Below are 18,602 nucleotides of genomic sequence, written 5' to 3'. Positions count from 1 at the left end.
CATCCTCAAGATCTCCTTTTGAAGGAAGTCTACTACCTGTCTACCTATCTTCACAACCCCAAAGATAAAAAACGGCCTTCCACCACAGACTCTAACAGAAATATTCTCTGCTTTTACCATTATCCAGCATCCCATGGGGTTTTCACTACAACCGCGGTCTGGTGTGGATACTCATCTTACCTTCAAAGGGCTTTTTCTGGAGAGTTAAGTCAAACTAATCTCTTTTTGCACAAATTATTTGGGTTTCCTCCTGAACATATGCTATACTAATAATCTGGATGGTTTTTACGAGGTGGTATTGCAAATGTTACCATGTCATTTTAACTTTTCTTCCCTTGGGTTACAAATACTACCAAAATCAACACAACAGAATCTTATTTCCATACTCAATTCTTTCCTAGAAGTCACCAAGGAAGACCCCCCCTCACCCCAGACCATCTCTAGAGAGAGCCAATGAGCTCTACTCCCGGGACTTGTAACTACTTCTGTGGCGCAAAAAAAAAAAAAAAAAAAAAAAAAAAAAAAAAGTTATATTAATGTTTTTAACATAACATGGCTTTTAATATATTCAGATTGTACAATCATCATGACCATCTAATTCCACAGTATGTATTGACCCAAAAAAACTCCTTATCCATAAACAATCACGACCCATTCCCCCTACCCACAACCCCTAGCAATCACTCATCTACTTTCTGTCCATGTGAAGTTGCCTCTTTGGGACACTTCATATAATGGAATTTTGTGTGATCTGAATCCTTTCGTGTCTGGATTCCTTCACTCCACATGTTTTCAAGGTTCATTCACGTTGTGGCATGTATCAGTATCCCATTCCTTCTTTATGGCTGAACAACCCATTGTAAGATCTACCGCATTTTGTTTATCCATTCATCAGATGATAGACATTTTGGTTGTTCGCGCTTCTTGGCTGTTATGAATGATGCTGCTATGAACATGTGTATACAAGTTTTTGTGTGAACATATGTTTTCAATTCTCTTGAGTATATACCTAGAAGTGGAAATGCTGGGTCATATAGCAACTATGTTTAACTTTTGGAGGAACTCAGGTGATAGCTTAATGTGATTCAGTCTAGCCAGATGGGGGTTACTGGTTCATCCAATAAAAATGTTATTTCTGTCAATATTAAAAGGCTTTCTTTAAACAGCTAGGAGTAACATCCATTATTTTCCCTATTGCTGTGTGGCCTGTCACTCTAACATGAAAGGAAACTAGACTTATCAGAAAAGAGTGGTTTCCTGGTAGTTCATGCTTTTCTGGCTGTCTTCAAACCAGTGGCGATTTATCTGAGAATCATCACAGTGAAGAGGGTGGGTTGCTGAGGACAGTGACATTGAAGGACAGCTGCTTATAGGCAGCACCTCTTGGACAGCTTTTGATTCAATGGCTATATTCTAGCACCTACAGGTCCAAAATCTAGATGTTTTCAGTACACTGTAAGAGTGAGCCACTAGATCAACACCCAGAAAACTATAGCCCATGAGACCAATCTAGTCAGCCACTCAGTTTTGTGGGTTTTTTTTAAACAATCTGCCAGCTAAGAATTATTTTTCACATTTTTAAACGCTCACATTTTTAACAGTTATGTAAGAACCTATATATAACATCCTCAATTATGTATCTTGGCTCATCAAGCCTGAAGGATTTATTATCAGATCCTTTAAGAAAAAAGTTTACAGACCCGTGCTCTAGCTGATACTCATGCAAATTAAATTCTCTTAAGACCAATGAAGGAAGCATAGCACCATTATTAATTTGTCACTGGAGATATCCAGTAAGCAGCCAATGTCCAACGCAGGATGTAGAGTGGAGTAACCTAGGAAGTGGCTCAGAAGGATGGGAAATGCACAGAATCAAAATGGGAAAAGCAGTGTGGACACAGTGGTTAGGGAAGGAGAGTTAGGCCATCAAACCTCTGTGAAACTCTAATAAAATCTTCATTCGTCACAGCAGAGAACACCTCCCTAGCAACTTGATAGTTTGTTTCTCCCTATCTACCTTGTTTTATCTAGAGAGTGCTAGACTTAACACATTAACACATTCTGCTTCACTGAACCCATCACCCCCCATTGTCATCCCTTTCCTGCTTACTCTGACCATTTCGCTCTTGGCCTACCAGGTGTCAAATGCACATCCTTATTCCCTTGGTCTTGCAGGGCTGCGGCCACCCCTTATTAGGAGGTGATTAATCTACACCATGCTCAGAGCTCTAGATAAACATCATTACTGCTGTTTGCAAGATACTATTAAAACTACCAACTGGTCATTGCAGTAGACCACCTTCTTTATCCCAATGAAACAGAAAAACAACACTTGTCTTTTGCCAACCTCAGTGTTTTCACTAGTCCCCCAAGCTTCTTGAAAGTAATGGCAGTGGACTGTTTTGACACACTGGTCCCTCAGACTCTTCCCAAGAAAGATGATCTCTACCTGCTCGGAATATGTTCTGTTTTTCTCATAAGTCAGAATTTCAGAATTATCTGCTCCTACAACTGGACCTTCAAATTCTTCAGCAAATTGAGAGGTTCATATGTTTGCACTTGACCTCTTCTACAAAGATGAAATTAAAGACACTAGAAGTCCCTGCTTTTTCTCAGACTTCCCTTACTAATGTCTCTTCCTTTCTCCTACATGTAAGGTTTTCTTGGGGGTTCCTTTCACCTAATACAAAGCTGGATGTGGGGAGACATCACTTTTAGGTTCTTATTATGACTCATTCCTCCTTTCTAGTTTTAATCTTTCTATTGTTGTTCTTACTCGATTTTGCTATTTCCATATCCTCATGGTCCTGCCAAATTACCTCTTTTTAAAACTTTCCCATTAGCCTTCCAACTCTCAATAGAGTTCTGGTCTCAGCAAAAAATAGCCACATCTCCCTTCCTGGCCTGCTTCAGTTAGTTCCTGGGCTTCTTTTTTGAACAGTCATTAAATCCTAGGGAGTTTGAGCAAAGAACTCCATCACTGTGATTACGTGTTAGTCTGAATTCGTTTACTAGCTCCCAGCTATGGAGAAACTACATTTTTTATAATTTGTTTTTATTTTAGAGAGAAAGAGCACAAGCAGGGAGAGAGGCAGAGAAAGAAGAGAGAGAAAGAGAGGGAGACAGAATCTTAAACAGGCTCCACTCTCAGCACGGAGCCCGATGCAGGGCTCGATTTCACGACCCAGGGATCATGACCTGAGCCAAAATCAAGATTTGGACACTCAACCGACTGAGCCACCCAGATGCCCCAGAGAAACTACCTTTAAACAGAATGAGTGGCCAATTTATGGACAATACAGATCTTCCTGTTTTTCTAAATTATAATTTCATCTTCCAGAAGACCCTTCAGCAAAGGTTTGAGCATTTAAAATACACACAACAGGGGTGCCTGGGTGGCTCAGTCAGTTAAGTGTCCAACTCTTGCTCAGGTCAGGTCATAATCTCATGGTTCGTGAGATGGAGTCCCCATATCGGTTCTGCAGTGTGGAGCCTGCTTGGGAGTCATTCAATCATTCATTCATTCATATTCTCTCTCTCCCTCTCTCTCTCTCCCTAAATAAATAAATAAATAAATAATCATTTAAAATAAAATAAATTACACACAACACATGGTGGGACCAGTCATTCCAATAATGAATCATCGACAAACCAAAACCGGTCTCATCTCTAGTCTTAATACCAGAGAGTTCAGACCACCTTTTCCTGACACTTTCATATAGTTCAAAATTCTCTTCCTTACCAGTATGACTATAAGCTTTCAAAAACTCTCCTCCCATCACATTCTAATTCTGGAGAACATCTAAGAAATACATGATCTATATAATAACCCAAGGAAACAACATTGGGGTTATTTTTCAAATAAGATTAGAAAAATATTATATACTCAGCAATATTCACACAGAATAGGTTATCAAGCACTTACCCCAAAGGACCTTTTTTTTTTTTTTTAAGGTTTATTTATTTTTGAGAGAGAGAGAGCATGAGCAGGGGAGAGGCAGAGAAAGAGCAGGATAAAGGATCTGAAGCTGGCTTTGTGCTGAGAGCGGAGAGCCCAGGTTGGGGCTCTAACTCTCAAACCATGAGATCATGATCTGAGCTGAAGTCGGATGTTCAACCAACTGAGCCACCCAGCTGCCCCTCACCTGAGGACCTTTAAAACAAGATGCACACCCTGTCTTGCAAATGACTAGGAATTATCACACCTAAAGGATGAGGAGATGATCTATATGACTGCTCCATTCTTCCCTCTTGAAAATCCCCAGGACTTGCTTTCCTCATCAGCCCAATAAACCTCATCCAACTATTACTCTGGGGATCCAGGCTCAGGTCACGGAGCAGAATTTTCCCAAAAGATGAAAAACGCAATGTACAAACCTTGTATTAGATACTCTTTCTGTTAAGCAACCAATTGTAAGGGAAGAGTCAATCACTCCAGAAGAGTGACCAACTTAGGGAGGTGGGGGTGGGCCCGGGGAATCAAAGCCACAAAGATACAGACTCCTAAAGGGCCAAACAGTAGTAAAAACTCCCTCTCAGCTATTTTGCACTCCTCTTGGTGGTGAAAGACAGTCCTTTTCAACCTCACAACTGGCATTCTTTTTCATTACTTGTGGCGCAGGCAATCAGTCAACGTGAGACAGAGCAGGAAGCTGCTGGAACGAGCGTGTGCGTCTAGCTCTCGGCTCTGAATGGTCTGCGCCTCACTCCAGAACGTTTCCTCCAGATGCTGCCAGCAGACACTCTGTAATACCTAAACCACAAATCATCACATTCCCCACCCTTTGAGCCAGGCCTTGTCCTTGAGAGCTTCCCACATAGTGAGATATTAACCAAGCTGGCCACTGATACAATAGCTCTTTACAAATTCGGAGTAAAACCTGCCACACCATCTGCTCGATCTACTAAAAAGTGGACTCGTATCATAAAAATATCCATGGTAGGTGAACCTCAGAGAGTAATGCAGGACATTTCAGACATTTCACACGGAATGAATCCTGGCTAGCTTGCTAAAGAAAATATTTTATCAATGTAAACATGTCAGGCATACAAGTGTATCTAAAATTAGAGCAAGTATGTGTCAGAAATGGAGCCATCTTGCAGAAACAGAATTACAGGCAGGTCACTCCAGATTCTTTGCCAATATCCAAGGAAACCGCCTTTCCTCAAAATAAAGAAACCGTGCTGCTATCTGGTTGTTCTGGGAACCAGGGAGGGTTTGTTGTTGTTTTCTTTTAAAGGACTCTTAAGTTTTATCTACTGTGACACGTTAAAGCCCTCTAAACCAAACAAAATGTTTCCAAACTATGATGCTGTAACTTAGAAAAACCATTGACTGGACTATACTCACACTGAAAAGGCGCCATAACTTGACCCCGCTTGAATGTCAAAGGGAACGAACCTTCAGTGGACTGCTCTCCCGAGATCACCTTCTGGGCCGCGAAGTACTTGGGCTTCAGCACATACTCCTGGGTCTGGCCATGATGTATCATCACATTCTGTGAGGAAAGTGGTGTCACTCTGGGAAGAAACAAAGTGGGGAGAGGGAAATTAGTTATGGACTTTTGAAACCAAGAAGGAGAAAAGAAGACGTTCAATTTAGAAAGGAACGTAGATTCCATGTGAGGCTCGATTTTTCTCTTCAAATACTGTAGTGGACCTCTTATAACACAAGGAACTAACCACTTACGCTTAGAAACGTTAATATAAAAGAGACTCCCCTCATCTAGTCAAGAAGCATAGGCTATCTAGGCCACCACAGGTGGATTCTATCAGAAGATCTGGAGCACACAGCCTTTACGCAGAGCACAGGCCATTTATATGTAAGACAGACAAAGACACATACAGAAGGTACCAACATTTACAAAGTGTATTTTCCATATACTGATAAGTAGGCAGTATTGGAAATACAAGGAAAGGAAAGGAGGAAGAAAATACAGAAAGAGGATTATGCAAGAAGTCCCCGGCTTGATCAGTCACGCAAAATTAACTGTCAACAATCAGAGCCTGTAGAGTAACCAGTGGGACCTTCCTAATGACAGAAGAAGAGAAGGTCAATCTCTTCGAGCCTCACCTTCCTGAGCTGTAACCACAGAATCACTGTCAGACAGGCCAAAGAAAAAAATGCTTGTAAAAAAAGTCGGAACACACAAAAACTGGGAAAATTTTGAATTATCTTTTGAAATTGTAATTATGGTAAGAAACACATTCAACTTTTTCTAGTTAACCTTTAAATTTTTTATGCTGTATCTCTTAACAATTAAAACTGTACTATTCAGGTTAAATGTGTTGTAATTATTCACTCCTAAGAAGGGGAACAATGGTAAGAATAACGGATCACAATCTCATTTCTTCAAGACCCCACGTGAAGAACTCCAAGGACTCCCGAACACAATTACTGTGTATTCACCCTCTGGTCTGACCGTTTTCTATGGCAGTTCTCTTTTGTTGCATGTAATGGAAACTGTGCTTTTTTTAAGCAGTTTTTTTAATTTAAATTCCAGTATAGTTAACATACAGTGTTACATTGGTTCTGAGAATTTTATCCAAAAAATACAAAAACACTAATTCAAAGGGATACACGCACCCCTATGTTTATAGCAGCATTATTTACAACAGCCAAATTATGGAAACAGACCAAGTGCCCATCGACAGATGAATGGATAAAGAAGATGTGGTGTATATACACAATGGAATATCATTCAGCATGTAATGTAAACTTTAAAATAACAAGTCTTTGCCCACGTTTGATAATTCCCTGAAGGACAGAACTAAAATCATTAGCTAAGTAAGACTAATAAATAATCAGACAATGTAAAGAAGATACACCAACTCATTCCAGAAAATGCTTAATTGTACCAAAACTGCTGGGATCAGAGCACTGTAGCAGCAAACGGAGTCTTTGGAAGGAGACATCTCTGATGTCATCTTGAATTTTATCACCTGGGGCATATTAAAGCCGCCTACACCAAACAAAATATTTCTAAACTATGATACTCTAACTTAGGAAATGGTTGCCTGGGATATAATCACACTGATAAGGTACCCCCAAACCCCAAAGACTCTCCCTAATAAGGGACTGTACTAAACAAGAAAAAGAAATGACATTGTGACAGGTGAGTACATAAGGTCAGTTGCCAAGACACCAAAAACACCACTACACAGTGTCTTGTCAAAAGCAGTAAGTCTTGAATAAAGTCAGTCTATTTGAGTCTAACAATGAATGAGGTATTCTGTGGGACAAGGCAACCATGAGAAAGGAAGGAAGAGGCTGGGATTAACGATGCTTCCCTCTTACCTAGTCAGTGATCTCTATCCACCACTTTAAACCTCAGAGTTGCAGGAAAGCCTAGGAAAATCCACTTTGGACCTTAGTTTTCCCAGACACAACTCCATGGAAGGGCGCTCCCTCTATCACCAGACTAATGACTTAAATTACTAAAAGCCTAAGTAAGGCTTAATGTTGTAAAAACACTTTTGTTTTGATGATGTAAGTGTTGGTCTGAACTTGAAGTATGTTTGGTTGGAATACAGTAGAAAGTATAACAGCTGGACACATCTGGTGGTGAATGGTAAGAACCACAAGTCTACTCTATCAGCCTCAAGAAAAGGGGAAGCCCTTCTTCTCATCTCCGGGGCAACCCACTCCCCAGCTGTGCTGTCATCCTGTCACTACACTGTTGACACCTGCTGGCAAAAGTACAGGCTTGCTCCTATTCAGAAGAGGACAGCCTAGCATTCCAGCTGTGACCACTGCCAGCTAGGTACGACTGGGGTCTGCCTTCTAGTGGAGTTCCTCCCTTCTCTCCCCTTTGAATCAAGGAAGTGAGAGGCGGCAAGAAATCAGCAAGAAAGAAGCTGAGAGCTTATATACGGGCTCCTTTTCTCTAAACCTAACTGGAAAGTACAGAATAAACAAATAAGATGAGCTTATCGGGTCTAGAACTTGAGCAACAACCCTCAGCCATCACTGACTTAAGGAAATGAGTAATGGTAGTTAAGTCTGACTACATTGTAAGTATTCACCATGTCACAAATTGCAAATATGGAGCTACCCCTGAACCGTGCTTCCCCATTTTCCAGCTCCTTTCCTCTTTCCCAGTTCAAGTGTGTAAACACACAAGAAGAGACTGAAGCCACTCTGCACGTCAGCCTCACGGAGAAGGAAGCAAAGCCATGGACAGTGATACCATGTGGGGAGAACAGAGAAAACTGTGCGCTCACTTCACAAATACACGATTGCCATCTTTTTCTCTCTTCCCTTCTTCCTCCTTTGCAGTTCATGTTCACTTTCCCCTCTAATTTCATCACTCAGTTATTTCCACTCTGGACCACTTCTAAGCCCTACAAATATATATTCTCTTTAACTCTCCTTTTTTTACCCAAGTATTTCAGGAATAATCTTTCTCCCTTCATTTCAGTTGAGATATTTTCCATTCTTTCCTTCCCTCCTCCGAGGGGGAGGGGGAGAGCTTAACTATCACTAGTGAACATCAAATTTGTCAGAGCATTACAATTTTTCTAAGAGAATACTAAAATATTTGAGAAAACTAAAAATGAAAACTACAGGATCTCTGGCTCAAATGGTTTTTAAGAAAAAAAATGGTTTTTAGGTATCTATCTTATCTTCCTCCAAAGATGCCCTTAAAATTATAAGGAATAAAAAAAAAAAAAAAAAAGAAAAGAAAAGATTCAGGGCACCTAGATAGCTCAGTCCGTTAAGTGTCTGACTTCGGCTCAGGTCATGATCTCACGGTTCGTGAGTTCAAGCTCTGCATCGGACTCTGTACTGACAGCTTGGAGCCTAGAGCCTGCTTCCGATTCCGTGTCTCCCTCTCTTTCTGCCCCTCCTCCCCTCAAAAATAAATAAACGTTAAAAAAAAAAAAGGAAATATTTAAATCTAGAGTTGACATGTGGCTGTTACACAATAGCACAGCTACACTAGTCACTAAAATATTGAAATATTCTCTTCTGATAGATACCTACTATCCCAAGACCCTTAGCACGCCTCCCTACTCCCTCCACCAGGCCCCCACAAGACATCCCTTCAATCCTGTAAATAAGGAGTTAACATTCAGCAGAAATGGATCTCTGCGTGTCTGTTCCAGCATCCCTTCTGATTAATCAATACCTGTGCCACACAGGGTACTAAATATGGTCCGTGTCACCCATTAATAAACACACGAGATATTTCAACAAATCTGTGGGATTCAAAGTGGGATGAGAAACACTGCCTGTTGTAGCAGCATGTAGTTCAACGTGTAGTAAGAAGAACATTTTACTTAGAGACCATACACATCTACACAGGGATTGTACTTTTATGTAACTAAAACAACCTTATAAAATATTTACCCTTACCATGTGTAGAATACTGATATTTTGTCCTCCAATCTATTTTTTGAACCACTACATTGATTTCATGACTTTGTGACACCCTAATGGCTTGCAACCAGTAGGTGTAAGGGCACTGCTCAAGAACCACTGTGTGACGGCACAGGCACAAAGGAAGCAATCTTCGCAAGGAAACACAGAGGATCTCTGGACCCGAAACCAAGTAAAGCAAAGGGTGATTTTAAAAAGTAGGGCTGTACCCTGGTGTCTTCACTAGAAATCTGTATATAAAGTCAACTGTTCCCCAACTCTAGCAAACAGAGCGTCCGAGTCACATTTCTACTCTTCTCAGGGAAAAAAAAAAAAATATATGAGTATTTTCATCTAAAAGAATGGAACTATGTGGTGTAAACCACAAAACTTACTCCGCCCCTCACTCCCAGAGTAAGACCTTCTCGTTCTGGATTCTGGCTTCCCCTAGCTCAAACACTGGTCTCCTATTTCTCCCCCTAAAAAGGAGCTTGCTGAGCAACCCAGAAAACAGGGAGTTCCAGAATGATCCCAGGGTGCGGTGGGGGTGCTGGGTGGAGGGAAGGAACCACGAGAATGGAAAACAGGATTGCAATTTTGGAGACACCTGACTATATGGTATAAACGCGATTGGTAGAAAGAAAAACGGGAGAATACATTCATATCTGATGCTAGGAATACTCTCCTTCAAGAACCATGCATGAAAGCAAAGGACACATACAGAGAGAGAAATCCAAGCATCGAGTTGTACATCCATGGACAGAATATTACAAATGTTGTAACTGTCAGAAACAACCATGTTACCAACTGTGGTGATATTAGTGTACAGAATTAGCTAGAGAAGGCAGGAAAATTCTTAAAGAATAGGAGAAACGGAGGGAAGACTGGGAGAGCCACTGCCCTCGCCTTATAAAATGGAGGGTCTTCAGATAACATTCATGACCTTGATAGAGAACACTGACACAAGAAAAGAGAAGTATAAATATGCTGTCGGGATATACATGAACTATGCAAATGAAATAATGATTTTGAGAGAAAGGGTGGGGAGAAGAGAGAAAGTAAAGCAAGCTAAATCTTCACCTCCTACAGCAAGAAGTATTTAGACAACATCTAAAAGGAATAAATCAAGAAGCAATGGCTGGATGGAGCTAACCACCAGAAGGACCAATAGGGCCTGAGGATTAAATGTGGAAGAGTTGGAGACAAAAGGAAAAGGATTAAGTGATAATGAAGGTTTCAAGCCTGGTTGACTGGACAGGTACTTCTGTTCAAGGCCAAGGGGAAAAGTAAGAGCAAAGAAGCAGGCTGAGTTATGGCAGTCGGAAGAAAGGGTCAGTCAGTGAGGACGAGAGTTATATTAGAGACAGACTATGGAGCAAGTCTCTGAGGGATGATTAGGGAAAGCCTCCAAGATGAGGAAAAGTGATGTTCTCGGAGGAGCCAACTTCTTCAAAGGCAAAAATGTTTTAGAAAAAGGAACACAGAACCACACAGTCTGGAGGATATCCATGCTCAGGGGTAGGGATATAAAGAGAAAATGGTGGGGGGGGGGGGGGGGGAGGGAGGGAACTGGAGAAAAACAAGAATAACATAGGTCCAGAAATGATAAATGGAAGAAAGTTTCTAGGAGGAACAGAGAGGGGACCACCTGCCAACTGCAGCACAAAAGGCAGAGAAAGGAACTGGGGAAGGCCACGCCTGGGGTGGGTAGGTCACTGGCACCACCCACAGTGTGGGTTCAGTAGTGACAGGAGTGTGGCTACAGCAGGCAATACATTAGGTAGGTGGCAGGCCGTGACACATGGACAAGACGGCCCAGGAAAAACAGGCTGGAGCTTAGAGGCAGGGCTGGCCATCTGAGGACCTGAATCTGTGGAAACCTCTCTATCTTTATAAGCAGAAAGGAAACAATTGCATACAACTTCTTTCCTTAAAAGAAAGGATTAGTCACATACTGTTTATACTGCTGCCTTCATAGTGGCAATTTTTGGCACCCGTATAGACTAAGCTTTTCCATATTTCTACTAAATTCATTATTTGACCTGTGGAATGGGTGGGAGAATCTGGCAAAACACAAGCCCCTTTCCACTTAAGGAAAGCGCTCTGGACCTCACAGAAGGAAACCCCCAACAGGCCATAAAATGTTTCCCACAGAAGGCCAGTCTAACACAATCCAAGCCTTTCCCCTATGTTTAGTGTACTCAGGTTTATAATCAAGACTAAGAGAAACCAGAAGGGGAAAAAAACAGAGCTACAGGAGGAAGCCACTAAGGGTCAACCTCCAGACTTTCAGGGCCAGTTTCTCGTTACAAAATTCAAGGGCTCCTATGTGCCTCGCATGGGTGACAAGCTGTTCAAAAGCATGGGTGCGTGCTACTCACAGAAAAGGCAGTGCACTCAAGTATATAAGACGTGCCAACTACAGCTGGAGGGAGGAAACGTCTTTCCTACAGAGTTCTCAAGGATGATAGGCACAGAGGGAAGGTCCAAGAAAAGACATACGGCTAGGAAGATGTCACAAGGCAGCAAAACACACATGTGAGGGGAGACTGAAGTCTGTGGCCACCCCACTCCTACAGAATTACTTTCAGACCAAAAAAGAATTAGGAGGTAAAAGGTTGCTGATGGAGAGATCAAAGGACAGCACAGACTGTCGGTATCAGGATAAGGGAGAGCCAGGGTATTCCAGAATACACACAGTTGGAAGTAAAAGGAAACAAGCAAAAACAAAGTCCCAAGAATGGGAGGAAAGAAAAGAGTACCCTGAAAATTTAAGTGTGGGGACAGACCATTAGGGGATTGAGACGATGAAATTAAAGAGGGTAGATATTGCAGAGGGATGGAAAATGCGTGGAAATTAAGGAAACCTTGGTGGTCATCATCAATAAACATGGAAAGCACAACCAAGTAGCTTAGGAACCAATTTTCTTTTGCCAGTGGTTCTTCACTGGGTGTGATTTGGCAATATAGGAGACATTGTCAAATGTTAAGATTCAGAGGTAAGGTGCTCACATCCCATGGGTAGAAGCCAGGGAGCTACTGAACATCCTGTAACACCCAGGACAGTCCTCTACCAGAAAGAATTATCTGGCCCTAAATGTCAACAGTACCGAAGCTGAAAAACCCTGTTTTCAACACATGCTACTATCATCAAACAAATTTAGGAGACGTGAGTAAAGACCAAATGGCCCATTGAAATGGCAACGACAAGGTGTAGGGAAGGTAAAAACTGCACGACTTGTCACGTGTGCTGTAAGCCCCATCAGGCCAGGGAAGGGGCCCTGGAGTCAAGTTGCCTGGGTGGCAATCTGCAAGGTGAGTTAGCGTATCGTTGAAAATGTAATGGGATAACAATAAAAAAAAAAATCATTTAGTAGAACCCCATTAGGAGCAGTACAACATATAGATGGAAATAACTTTTTGGTAAACAGCTTAGCATGGAAAGGGAGTGTGCCATAAAGAGATCGTGGAAAGATAGTTGCCAAACTGCTTCCTAAGGCAGGGGAGCCCAATCAACCAGCCATGTTTAGTTATACTAAGAAGATCATGTATGCTAGGGGCTTGACGCAAACTGTCAGGGTAAGAGACAAAAGTGAGCACTGCACCTACGATTCCCCACATCTGCCCCTTCTCCAAATGGTTCTCCACATCTGCTCTAAAGAAACATCTAACCTCAGGTGTCTCACAATTGGCCCCTGAAAGCCAACCCGTGTCTCCACACAGCCATGCTTAGGAGATATTCTTCTGAACATGACTGCTATAGGAAAACATCCAAGGAATTCTCAACTCATCTAATCCCAAGTTCCTAGAGGAGACAAAATATAATCAATGGGCTGTAATGAAGAGGAGACTTTAAGAAGAAGGGAGGAAAAGGCCTCCTCTTGGAAGGTTTAATGAAATAATCCCAACACTTCGGAAACAAAACATGAAGTGGGTTGAAACCAAATGCTTGAAGAAAATGTAAATGGTCTAAACAACTCAAGTAAAAGTCAGAGGTTCTCAGACTGGTTAAAAAGCAAGACCCAACTACATGCTGCCTACAACAGACCCACTTTCAGTGTGAAGACAGACACGTTAAAAACAAAAGAATGAAAAAGATTTAACAGGTTAACAGGAATCAGAATGAGGTTGGAGTGGCTGTTAGTATTAGGCAGGGTAGATTTCACAGAAAAGAATATTATTAAGGATAAAAAGGATCATTTCATAAGGATGAAGGGTCAATTCATCAAGAGGACACATGAATCCTAAACAGCTGTGCACTTGATAACAGAGCTTCAAAATATGAGCAGCAAAAACTGATTTTTAAAAAAATCCATGAGAAGCAGATAACTTTGTTGTTTTAGTTCCTGTTTTCAACACCCCTTTAAAAAACTGACAGCACAAGTATACAGAAAATCAGTCAGGATACAGAAGACTTAAACAACACTATCAACCAGCTTAACCTAATTGACATTCATAGAACACTCCACCCAACAACAGCTGGACACATATTTTTCAAGTGCATACAGAGTATCTACCAAGATAGACCATAATCTGGGCATATAAAAAGTGTCAGTAATTTTTAAAGGAGTTGACTCATACGAACTATATTCTCTGCCATCATGAAATTAAATTAGAAATCAGTAACAAAAAGATCTCTGGAAAATCCTCTTCATATTTGTAAACTAAAAACCAAACTAGATTTGTAAACTTCAAAATAACCAAAGGATTCACAGAACTAGGAGAAACAATCCTAAAATTTGAATGGAACCACCAAAGACCCCAAATAGCCAAAGCAACCTTGAACAAGAAAAGCAAAGCTGGAGGCATTAGAACTCCAGACTCCAAGTTGTATCACAAAGCTGTACTGATCAAGACAGTACGCTACTGGCACAAAAATAAACACATAGATCAACGCGACAGAATAGAAAACCCGGAAATGAACCCACAACCTATATATGGTCAATTAACCTTCGACAAAGCAGGAGAGAATATCCAATGGGAAAAAAAAAACAGTCTCTTCAACAAATGGTGCTGGGATAACTGGACAGTAATATGCAAAAGAATAAAAATGGGCCACTTTCTTATTCCATACACAAAAATAAATTCAAAATGGATTAAAGACCTAAACGTGAGACAAGAAACTGTCAAAATCCTAGAGAACACAGGTAGTAACCTCTTTGACATCGGCTACAGCAACTTCTTAATAGACACGTCTCTGGAGGCAAGGGAAACAAAAGCAAAAATAAACTATTGGGACTTCATCAAAATAAAAAGCTTCTGCCCAGTGAAGGAAACAATCACCAAAACTAAAAGACAACGTACACAATGGCAGAACATATTTGCAAATGACGTATCTGATAAAGGGTTAGTATCCAAAATCTATAAAGAACTTCAAACCCAATACCCAAAAAAAATCCAATTAAAAAATGGACAAAAAACATGAATCGGTATTTTTCCAAAGAAGACACACCCATGGACAACAGACACATGAAAAGATGCTCCACGTCACTCATCATCAGGGAAATACAAACCAAAACTACAATGAGATATCACCTCACAACTGTCAGAATGGCTAAAATTAAAAATCCAAGAAACACCAGGTGTTGGTGAGGATGCAGAGAAGGGGGAACCCTCTTGGACTGTTCGTGGAAATGTAAACTGGTACAGTCATTGTGGACAACAGTGTGGAGGTTCCATAAAAAATTGAAAACAGAACTACCCTATAATCTAGCGATTGCATGACTGGGTATTTACCCAAAGGATACAAAAATACAGATTCGAAGGGGTACATACATCCTGATGTTTATAGCAACATTATCAACAATACCCAAACTATGAAGAGGGCCCAAATGTCCATCAACTAATGAATAGGTAAAGAGGATGTGGTACAGGGACACCTGGGTGACTCAGTTGGTTAAGCATCCAACCATTCATTTCGGCTCAGGAAAGTGATCTCATGGTCACGAGATCAAGTCCCATGTCAGGCTCAGTGTCTGTCTGTCTCTCTCTCTCTGCCACCACCCCACCCCGTGCTTGTGCTGTCTCTCAAAATAAACAAACTTTAAAAAAAAAAAAAAGATGTGGTATATATATATATATATATATATATACATACATACACACACACACACACACACACACACACACACACACACACACACACACAATGGAAGATTACTTTGTCATAGAAAAGAATGAAATCTTGCCTTTTGCAACAACTTGGATGGAGCTAGCAATTATGCTAAGCCAAATCAGTCAGAGAAAGACAAATACCTTATGATTTCACTCATATGTGGAGTTTAAGAAACAGAACAAATGATCACAGGAGGGGAAAAAAGAAAGACAAACCAAGAAGCAGACTTACCTATAGAGAACAAACTGATGGCTACCAGAGGGAAGGTGGGTGGGGGGGATGGGTGAAATAGGTGATGGGGGTCAAGGAGTGTACTTGCTGTGATGAACACTGGGTCATACATGGAACTGTTGAATCACTATGTTGTACGCCTGAAACTAATATTACATTGTATGATAACTAACTGGAATTTAAATAACTTAAAAAAAAAAAGATTAACAAATCCTAGGAAATCTAACATACAGCATGGTGGCTATAGTTAATATTATGGTATTTAATGGTTTAAATTTCCTAAGATGGCAAGTGTTCTCACCATAATAAAAGGTAACTTGTGAGTTAATAGATGTTAATTAGCTTGACTGTATAATTATTTCACAACATGTGAGCATATAAAACCATCACATTACAGACCTTAAGTATATATAACTTTTGTCAACTGTAAAAAAAAAAAATAAATAACCAAAGAATCAAACAAGAAATCAAAAGGAAAATTAAACGTTATTTTGAACTGGAAAATGAAACACAACGTATGGGATGCTGCTAAACCACTATCAAGGAGTAAATCTGTAGGGCTAAATACCTGTATTAGAAATGAAGGTCTCCAATCAATGACTCACCTTCCACATAGAGAGAAACTAGGAAAAAAATGAAGCTCATAATGGAAAGGAAATGAAATAAAGAGCAGGTCAGAAATTAATGAAACACAAAAATAGAAATCATTAAGACCAAAAGCTGTTTCTTTGAGATCAGTGAAACCGATAAAACTCTAGCTAGATGGATTTAAAAAAACAAAAAAAGACACAAATTGTCACTATCAGAAATGGGAAGGGTGATATCACTATAGACCCAGAAGGTCAAAGGACTAATGCCACAATTTGAAGAAGCCCTCATTACCCAAAGATGAAACAATTTTAGCACTGGTAAGAAAAAGAGATGATTTGAAATATTTCATATACTATATGTTTATCCATTCATTAAAAAAAAATCATACATCACCTTTGGAAAATGCTAATCAACTCATTTCAAAACTACTCAATGAAATGCTAGAATCAAGTATATTATATTATGCCCTCATGTGAAGGGTAATTTTATGTATCAACGTGGAGGGTATTTTTGGATGAGATTAATGCTTAAGTCACTGAGTAAACAGATGGCCCTTCAAAATGTGGGTAAGTTGAAGGCCTCCGTGGCTAAAAGCAAACTCTTAGCAGCAGATGGTCTTTGAATTTTATCTGCACCACTGGTTCTCCTGGGTCCACACCTGCTGACCCGCGCCAAACATCTGGATTCACCAGCCCCCGTAATCACGTATGTCAATTCCTCATAAATAAATCTCTATTATACATACACACAGCTTATTGGGTCTTTTCCTCTGGAGAAGCCTAATATACTCACCACCTTTGCTATACAAACAACCTCAACCAAGTAACTGAGGAAAGGAAATAAAAAAGGAACAGAATTAAAACACCAATGTTTGCAACCCCTTATTAAAAGGAGGCTCTGATCATCAATGGCTGCTAACATCACAAAGAGAGACAACATATAACCCTTGATGGAAGAGCATGACCCTACTCATGAACTAGTCCAATCAAAAATCAAACTTGGGGAGGGGGGAGAGGCGCCTGGGTGGCTCAGTCGGTTAAGTGTCTTCATGGTCTTCAGCTCATGTCATGATCTCACGGTTCATGAGTTCGAGCCCTGAGTTGGGCTCTGTGCTGACAGCTCAGAGCCTGGAGCCTGTTTTGGATTCTGTGTCTCCCTCTCTCTGCCCTCCCTGACTCATGGTCTGTCTCTGTCAAAAATAAATAAACATTAAAAAAAAAAAAATCAAACTCGGGCTATCTGGGTGGCTCAGTCAGTTGAGGGTCCAACTTTGGTTCAGGTCATGATCTCACAGTTTGTTAGTTCAAGACCCACATCAGGCTCACTGCTGTCAGTGCACAGCCTGCTTCAGATCCTCTGTCCCCCTCTCTCTGCCCCCACCATGCTTGTGCACTCTCTCAAAACTAAACACTAAAAAAAAAGCAAACAAAAATCAAACTCAAATCTGACCAAGTCTCTAGATCTACATTCACAGGAAATTCAGCAGGACAGAGTACATGTTAATATCACAGGGGTAAAAACCAGCAAAATCTATAGTTTCTGCAAGAAATTTTAAGGAAAAAGAAGGGAAAGGTACTCAGAGATTAAAAGATTTGAGACATATGAGCCTGTGTTGGAATGGATGAACACTATTTTGATCCTGATTTGAACAAGTAAGAAGTTAAGCATTTATGAAACATTTAAGGAAATTTAGATACCTGGATTTTTAATGATATTATTTGTTTTGGGTAGGCTAATAGTCTTGTGGCAATTTATTTATTTTTTTTTATTGTTTTTAACGTTTATTTACTTTTGAGACAGAGAGAGACAGAGCATGAACGGGGGAGGGTCAGAGAGAGAGAGAGGGAGACACAGAATCTGAAACAGGCTCCAGGCTCTGAGCTGTCAGCACAGAGCCTGACGCAGGGCTCAAACTCATGAGCCGTGAGATCAGGACCTGAGCCGAAGTCGGACGCTTAACCGACTGAGCCACCCAGGCGCCCCATCTTGTGGCAATTTATTAAGAGCCTGTATCTCTTACAGATACATGCTGAAACATTTATAGACTGGTTTCAAAATAATCAGAGGGAGGCAAAGAAGCAGATTTGAGTATAAACAAAACAAATGACTTTGAGTTTTAAGCATGAAAGCTAGTGGAGGGATATTTTGAGGTTTCTTTATACTATTTTCTCTATTATTTTTGTGATTAAGCTATTCTATAAAAGTTTACAAAATACAAATATCCTACAACAATCTTTTGTGATTTTTTTTTAAACCTGCATCAAATCACGTGTTTATAAGTACTCTGAAAAGGAGAAACACTAT

General features: G+C 40.5%; 1 protein-coding gene across 6 annotated transcripts in view; it reads right to left on the bottom strand.

The window, feature by feature from the left end:
• LTBP1 (latent transforming growth factor beta binding protein 1) overlaps positions 1 to 18,602 on the bottom strand; it is a 401,303-nt gene that overhangs the window by 257,225 nt on the left and 125,476 nt on the right. For 4 of the 6 annotated variants that reach the window (XM_060652208.3, XM_060652235.3, XM_060652189.3 and 1 more), the window contains exon 4: positions 5,351 to 5,520. In XM_060652208.3, the coding sequence (XP_060508191.1) occupies positions 5,351 to 5,520 (170 nt within the window). The remainder of the gene's footprint in view (positions 1 to 5,350; positions 5,521 to 18,602) is intronic. The other 2 variants (XM_060652199.3, XM_060652225.3) reach the window with 1 other exon arrangement.

The sequence above is a fragment of the Panthera onca genome, chromosome A3, assembly GCF_046562875.1.
Source record: "Panthera onca isolate mPanOnc1 chromosome A3, mPanOnc1 haplotype 2, whole genome shotgun sequence".
NCBI classification, from domain to species: domain Eukaryota; kingdom Metazoa; phylum Chordata; class Mammalia; order Carnivora; family Felidae; genus Panthera; species Panthera onca.
Note: the sequence above shows the minus strand (reverse complement) of the source record. Positions and strands in the feature narration are given on the sequence as shown.